Source organism: Oncorhynchus mykiss, chromosome 12, assembly GCF_057628025.1.
Source record: "Oncorhynchus mykiss isolate SJ-2025 chromosome 12, ASM5762802v1, whole genome shotgun sequence".
Taxonomy (NCBI): domain Eukaryota; kingdom Metazoa; phylum Chordata; class Actinopteri; order Salmoniformes; family Salmonidae; genus Oncorhynchus; species Oncorhynchus mykiss.
The window spans coordinates 26,522,501-26,530,217 of record NC_143033.1 but is presented as its reverse complement, the minus strand read 5'-3'; the positions used below and the strand labels follow the sequence as shown (position 1 = coordinate 26,530,217).

General features: G+C 43.5%; 2 protein-coding genes across 3 annotated transcripts in view; both read right to left on the bottom strand.

Annotated features, from left to right (window-relative positions):
- Positions 1 to 425: 425 nt before the first annotated feature.
- Positions 426 to 2,554, bottom strand: rpl36a (ribosomal protein L36A). Its single transcript, XM_090191367.1, is given in 8 exon segments — positions 426 to 462; positions 1,446 to 1,459; positions 1,673 to 1,737; positions 1,740 to 1,788; positions 1,967 to 2,034; positions 2,272 to 2,329; positions 2,331 to 2,381; positions 2,525 to 2,554. Coding segments are annotated over 8 exon segments (372 nt in total).
- Positions 2,555 to 2,780: 226 nt separating this feature from the next.
- The window catches only part of LOC110537260 (dystrophin-related protein 2), a 35,158-nt gene continuing 30,221 nt past the window's right edge, over positions 2,781 to 7,717 (bottom strand). For both annotated transcript variants that reach the window (XM_021623164.3, XM_090191475.1), the window contains 10 exons: positions 7,488 to 7,654; positions 7,286 to 7,397; positions 7,053 to 7,189; positions 6,877 to 6,942; positions 4,482 to 4,529; positions 4,225 to 4,356; positions 3,784 to 4,018; positions 3,541 to 3,664; positions 3,334 to 3,432; positions 2,781 to 3,136 (listed from right to left, as the gene is read on the bottom strand). In XM_021623164.3, the coding sequence (XP_021478839.3) occupies positions 3,117 to 3,136; positions 3,334 to 3,432; positions 3,541 to 3,664; positions 3,784 to 4,018; positions 4,225 to 4,356; positions 4,482 to 4,529; positions 6,877 to 6,942; positions 7,053 to 7,189; positions 7,286 to 7,397; positions 7,488 to 7,654 (1,140 nt within the window). In that variant the 3' untranslated portion in view covers positions 2,781 to 3,116. The remainder of the gene's footprint in view (positions 3,137 to 3,333; positions 3,433 to 3,540; positions 3,665 to 3,783; positions 4,019 to 4,224; positions 4,357 to 4,481; positions 4,530 to 6,876; positions 6,943 to 7,052; positions 7,190 to 7,285; positions 7,398 to 7,487; positions 7,655 to 7,717) is intronic.

Here is a 7,717-nt window from a genome sequence, read left to right as displayed (position 1 = left end):
ATGATCCTTGATTAATCTCTCAAAGCACTTCATGATGACAGAAGTGAGTGCTACGGGGCAATAGTCATTTAGCTCAGTTACCTTAGCTTTCTTGGGAAGAAGAACAATTGTGGCCCTCTTGAAGCATGTGGGAACAGCAGACTGGGATATGGATTGATTGAATATGTCTGTAAACTCACCAGCCAGCTGGTCTGTGCATGCTCCAAGGACGCGGCTAGGGATGCCATCTGGACCGGCAGCTTTGCGAGGGTTAACAAGTTTAAATGTTTTACTCATGTTGGCTGCGGTGAGGAAGAGCCCGCAGGTTTTGATAGCGGGCTGTGTTGGTGGCACTGTATTGTCATCAAGGCGAGCAAAGAAGTTTAGTTTGTCTGGGAGCAAGACATCGGGGTCCGCGACAGGGTTGGTTTTATTTTTGTAGTCTGTCACGTCCCCTCCTCTGCAGTGCAGGGGCGGTTCCTCCTGCAGGCAGAGGAGGGTCGTTAGTGATTGGAGTCACCTGGGCTCAGGGTATTTAAATGGCTTCACTAATCACTCTTGTCTCTCTCTCTCTGCTCCTCCAGGTATGATCCTGTTTTGTTTGTTCCTTTGTAGTTTTGCATAGTTTTCACTCAGTCATTCACACACACAGATTCACACATCCTTGCACTTTACATACACCTTACATTATGATACTTTCACACCTCATTCCTTCTTCTTTGTTTAAAGTTAATAGTTTTGGTTTACAATAAAGAACCGTTTTGATTGTTGTTTGTGTCCCCTCATTTTTGCCACAGGCTATGAGCAGACCTGTGACAAGTCCGTGATTGGCTGTAGACGCTGCCACATACCTATCGTGTCGGACACTTTGAATTGCGACTACTTTGTCTCTATACTGACACTTAGCTTGTTTGATTGCCTTGCGGATGGAATAGCTACACTGTTTGTATTCGGTCATGTTTCCGGTCGCCTTTCCCTGATTAAAAGCAGTGGTTCGCGCTTTGAGTTTTGCGTGAATGCTGCCATCAAACCACAGTTTCTGGTTGGGGAAGGTTTTAATAGTCACCGTGGGTACAACATCACCGATGCACTTGCTAATAAACTCACTCACCAAATACATCAATGTTGTTTGACGCTATCCGGAACACATCCCATTCCACGTGAGCGAAGCAATCTTGAAGCGTGGAATCAGATTGGTCGGAACAGACCTGAGCACGGGCATTTCCTGTTTTAGTTTCTGTCTATAGGCTGGGAGCAACAAAATGGAGTCGTGGTCAGATTTGCCAAAAGGAGGGCATTATCATGTGTAACTGCATGTGTCAGACAATTCAAGATCACTTGTCTGACTGGTTCCAATGTTTTAACCTATACTAGAGGTTTATTATCAAGTGACAACAGTAAATACAGTACAAGTTCAGGTACAGTTAGAATATATATTAAGTGGCCCAAGAAAAGAGAAAGTTAACTGGATGACCTGGCCCTGAGAGTAAGAAAAAGGATAGCTATTAGGTAAAAAAATATTTCACAGATTGCTGCAAATAGATTCAAATCACCATCTATAAGAAGCTAAATTGTCTTTAGTGTCCATCTCATTAACACCACCCTCTGCTTCGTGCCTACGTTTCACAATTAGGCTACCAATAGACGCAAAGGTTTGCTGGCTCTCAAAACTGAGGAGAACCAGTACTATTACCTTCCTCTTCTTGTCTCCTCCCAGTTCAAAGTGTTTGCATAGCTTGATGGGCATCATTCTCTTTTGTTGAGCTCCACACACTCCAGCCTCAACACAATCTTCTTTGTAGTTTTACTCTGCAGGACAAGTCACAAGGGTTCAAGCATGCAACATAAAAATATGGAAATGATTCATGTGCCGACTTGGGTAGACATGGTAACTAAAACAGGCAATTTGCAAACAAGTCCCATCTTTAGAAGGGATTAGGGTAACAGTGCATTTGTAAAATATTTCCCCATTGTGATTCTTGCATACCTTCTTCCTGAAAATAGGCTTTGTCTGGCCACCACAACCAGATTGTTTTCGGTTGTATCTCCTTTTGCCTAAAATACATTGTTACCTGATTAAAGCATGCCGAGGTAGACACCACGCATAAATAAATACATGTGAATGTTCAAGCAGACAGAGACTGAGAAGTAACGACACATGGCAGCTCTGCTTCTAGCGCCTACGTTTAAAAAGTTACAAGCATTTCGCTACAACCGCAATAACTTCTGCTAAATATGTGTATGTGACCAATACAATGTGATTTTGAACGTTCAACTCAGTGGCAAACTTACCCTGTGCATACAGAGAATCCTTGCACTTCTTGTACTGGGTAACTTTGTGAGTTTTAGTTTTTTTTTTTACATTTCTTGCAGTAAGTCCTGCGGGTCTTCGGTACGTTTACCTAGATACAACATAAACACTATTAAATGACTGTAGCAAAGATATAGTTAAGACTTCCTCTCCACTGAAGCCTGTATCACATTGCTTGCTAGCAATTTCAATAACGTTTTCCTAAATTCTCCTAACCTGCTACGAAAAAGTCACTTCGGTATAGTGGCGTGAAAATTGTGCCATCCTGTCGATTTAAGTCCATTTACATGAAGAGAATATCCTTGCATGGAAAGTACTGATAAGTGATTTGTGTGGCTGTTCCCGCTGTGGGCCTACATTGTGACAATGAAATATAACTTTTTCATATATTTAAACTATTACTGAGAGACAGAATATTGAATACTGACATGAATAACTGCATGTGGAAATGTACTTTTGTGCAAAATAATTAAACGGTTAGAGAGAAACATTGAATTATGAATTTATTAATTCTTGAAAATGTAAAAAAGATCAACATCATGAAATATTACACATAGACAAAGATGGGCCTGACACCATAAAACAACACATCATATTCCCATCCAGTGGTACATTTGGCCACTGGACATCCATAATGTACACTTATTTTGTAAAACGTATTCATTATCAGCCTGTTTGTTCATTTCAATGTGTATTAAGCTGGATAAAACACACATGGATCTCAGTAGTGATATGTGCTTGATCATAGTGAGAGGAATCTTGAAGGCTATCCGTTAACGATAGGTGTTGTTAGGTTCACAGTCTGGTCTCTGGAATGGCAAACAAGTCAAAAAGGTGATGCAACACCTATGGGGCCAAAAAGAAAAAGAACAGACATTTAAATGTACTAAGTACACACTATTAGAGAATATCCAGAGACGGTCAAAGAAGGCTGGCATACTTTTGAGATATTTATCTGATGTAATGAGGATTATGCAGTGGGGATATCCCATTGATCAGAAGAATGCAGCCTTTGTGCCAGGTTATCACCCCTTTGAACTTACTGTTCTCTCTGGTCTCTAAGGGGAAGACGTTCTTCAGTTGCTCTATGACCTGTTGAAGGTGATCGGCTGTAACACCCTGCTCTGGCTCCAAGGCAGGCCCTGATTACACATAGGGAAAACAAAGGCATGAGGGCTCCCTTTTAGACAAGCCCCTAATGGCATGTCTTTGATAGTTAATCCTCAGATCAAACTAGCGTAGTATGTTACCTGGGGGTTCTGTGTTGGAGGCTCCTGAGCTTAGCTGTCTCCCCAGCTGGTCTCTTCGTGACACAGGAGAGTACACAGATGATGGTGTTCCAGTCGATACATTGTCCTCTGAACCCTCTCTGTTCTGTTGGACTCACAAAACATATTCTAAAATCACAAGGAAATAAAAGGATGCACTTTCATGTGGACAGGACTGTGCATTCGAGGCATCCCCCTATTTGCTAACCTCTGGCTGAGACTCACTTGTTGTAGAATCTCCCTGAGCCGGTGAAGCTGGGACTCTAGCTCCTTGTTGTGGTCCTCCAGGATCTGCATGCGGGTTTCCAGCCTGCCCTTATGGTGCCTCAGGCCTTTGGCCTCAGCCAGCAAGGCCTGGTCCTGGTAGTCCTCCTGGTCCACAGAGCCCTCCCTCAGGTGTGGACATGCCTGGGCCTCAGCGTGCTGCCACTTCAAACGTCGGTACTCCCCCTGGAGCACCCTGGGGGAAATTACACCTTTGTGACCCCAGGCACTCATTTGTGTTTTTATGTTTTCATCTATGCTCTTATGGCAGATCAGAGGTAAACTAATGATGATTAGATATGATTCGATACCCTGATGGCAGAAATATTTTGATTTGGACGTGATTGGACTGACCTCACCACTCATGAAATGATAAGGACATGAGCGTTAGTGACCTCTCACCTGTTCTCATTCTCCAGCATGGCCAGTGTCCTCTGCAGCTCGTCCTGGGTCTCACAGCCTGTATAACCCAGGTAATGATGACAGGAGGCCAGGGAGTCCTGCTCCAGACGGTCAAGATACTGATCCTCATCCCTGGCCATTAACAGAGGGAAGGACAGAATGAACTATGCGGACATGTAAGAAAGATAATGTAATGTTAATCTTGGACACAGTCTCATTTTGTATCATTAAGTAAGAGCTTTATATGATAAACTTACAAGCTCTCATTGAAGAAGGAGCAGTTCTGGTCCTCCATGTCAGCGAGTCTTGAACAGAAGCAGACAGTAAAAACATACAGTACCAGTCAAAAGTTTGGACACACCTACTCATTGAAGGGTTTTTCTTTATTTTTACTTCTTTCTACATTGTAGAATAATAGTGAAGACAACAACACTATGAAATAACACACAATATGGAATCATGTAGTAACCCCTAAATATATTTTAGATATTTGATTCTTCAAAGTAGCCACCTTTGCCTTGATGACAGCTTTGCACACTCTTGGCATTCTCTCAACCAGATTCACGAGGTAGTCTCCTGGAATGTATTTCACTTAACAGGTGTGCCTTGTTAAAAGTTAATTTGTGGAATTTATTTCCTTCTTAATGAGTTTTAGCCAATCAGTTATGTTGTGACAAGGTAGGGGAGGTATGCAGAAGAGAGCCCTATTTGGTAAAAGACCAAGTTCATATTATGGCAAGAGCAGCTCAAATAGACAAAGAGAAATGACAGTCCATCATTACTTTAAGACATGAAGGTCAGTCAATCCAGAAAATGTCAAGAACTTTGAAAGTTTCTTAAAGTGCAGTCGCAAAAACCATCAAGCAATATGATGAAACTGACTCTGAGGACCGCCACAGGAAAGAAAGACCCCGAGTTACCTCTGCTGTAGAGGATAAGTTCATTAGAGTTAACTGCACCTCAGATTAAAGCCCAAATAAATGCTTCACAGAATTCAAGTAGCAAACAAATCTCAACATCAACTGTTCAGAGGACACTGCGTGAATCAGGCCTTCATGCTCGAATTGCTGCAAAGAAACCACTACTAAAGGACACCAATCATAAGAAGAGATTTGCTTAGGCCAAGAAACATGAGCAATGGACATTAGACCGGTGGAAATCCATTCTTTGGTCTGATGAGTCAAAATGTGAGATTTTTGGTTCCAACCGACATGTCTTTGTGAGATGCGGAGTAGGTGAACGGATGATCTCCGCATGTGTGGTTCCCACCGTGAAGCATGGAGGAGGAGGTGTGATGGTGCTTTGCTGGTGACACTGTCAGTGATTTATTTAGAATTCAAGGCACACTTAACCAGCATGGCTACCACAGCATTCTGCAGCGATATACCATCCCATCTGATTGCGTTTAGTGGGACTGTCATTTGTTTTTCCACAGGACAATGACCCAACACACCTCCAAGCTGTGTAAGGGCTATTTTACCAAGGAGAGTGGTGGAGTGCTGCATCAGATGACCTGGCCTCCACAATCGCCCGATCTCAATTGAGATGGTTTGGGATGAGTGTGACCGCAGAGTGAAGGAAAAGCAGCCAACGAGTGCGGGAACTCCTTCAAGACTGTTGGAAAAGCATTCCAGGTGAAGCTGGTTGAGATGATTGCCAATAGTGTGCAAAGCTGTCATCAAGGCAAAGGGTGCCTACTTTGTTTAACTTTTTTGGGTTACTACATGATTCCATATGTGATATTTCATAGTTTTGATGTCTTCACTGTTATTCCACAATGTAGAAAATAGTAAAAATAAAGAAAACCTTTGAACGAGTAGGTGTTTCCAAACTTTTGACTGGTACTGTAGTTCACTGTGAGGTAAATGGAATGTGTATCATAGGAGGGAATTCCAAGAAGTACAAATGCAGCAGTCTAAACATTACAAGGGGGAACAACTGTTGCTCCTTCTGTTGCTCCTAAATCAGGCTTCTGTGCTTTTCTGTAGACACTTTCCTTGGCAGAATTACATTTCTGTGTTTTCTTCACTTTTTGCTTTAATTTCTTATAAACATGATCTTGCAGAGAAAGAGGACACGCCAGACTAACTGTTTTAATATGATTAAGCCAAAATAAGGAAGTCACGCCACTCCACCATACTCATTAGTGGCATCATGTTCATCTGTGTGGAGAAGATTATTTCAGAGAAAAGGCACATCGTGAGCAGTGCTGCTGAGGGCCGAATGTAGGGACAGATAAAGACTGCATGCATGGATAGTGAACAGATGAAAATTAAGAAGTTACTAGAGAAGTTTATCGAGATATCTTCACTGACATTGAAGTAAAGAAACTGACAAATGTGTGTCTGACATAATAGTTGCTTTGTTGAAGTAAACACAGTGGTGCCGGGGAACACGTAGTGTTCAGCAGGCTGCTGATCTTAGACCAGCTGTTACAAATATAGGCTGCAGGAGTTATTGCCTGAGAAACTGGATTATAAGGTTCTGTGGACACTGCTAACCTTCAGCGTGCTCTCCTGCTGGCCCTAGTGCTGGTATGCTTCAGGCCCACTTTTCTGACTCAGCCTGACCCAACACCCCCAGGGTGAAGTCCACCCAGCTAATGGGCAGCAGCAGGTGGCTGATACTATATTAGGATTTCTTGACTCATACCTGCAGGCATAGTGCTCAATCCTGGAGTGTGTGTCCGAGTGGGGAAGCCTCGGGGACGAGCTGGGCCTAAAGGAAGCACAGAGATGTCAAAGTCAGGAGTCAATCTGTGCTCACAGTCTCCGGATGTGCCATCACATAAGACCTCCCAGGCTTTAGAACTAATTCTGTGGACTCACGTCTCCTCACTCCCTGACCTCAAGACAGACTGTACAGGCAGGTAGCCCCTCTGGGGATGCTTGCTGAAGTACTGCTTTGATCTGAACTTGTTCTTCAGTGTTTTGGCAAAATCACGCATCCTCTCCCCTGAAGTGGTCTGTCAGAGATCAGAAAATAATGTACATTGCAATTCCATGGGAATATTCTTGTAGCCATGCTTGGGTGTAGTATGGCATAATAAAATGAGTCTTACTGGGGTGTAATACTCCATGATGGGGTAAATTAAAGCCTTGGCCTTGGTAGTACGCCCGGACAGGAAGCAGCTCTGACAAATGTCCACATTAAACTGCTTGAGGCTTCTGTATCTGGGGGAAAATGAGTTAAAAAGCCTAAATATTATTGACATTCTCCATATGGTTGAAATGGTGTTCCCCTGTCGAGGCCCTATGGTTCACCTGAAGCCTTTGATGGGACACTGTTTGCAGATGGAGCACTTGGCCTGGTGTTGGGCGTTCTCTGCCTGGACCACTCGCTGCAGCACGGGCAGCCACACAATGGACTGGGGCTCCAGGCTCATCCACTCCAGGAAGTGGGACAGCTGGATGGAGGTCTTCCCAGGAGCCTGCAGCCACACGGTGGGGAGGAGAAGAGGACCATGAGACCACCAGAGATCCCAAAGGCAGGG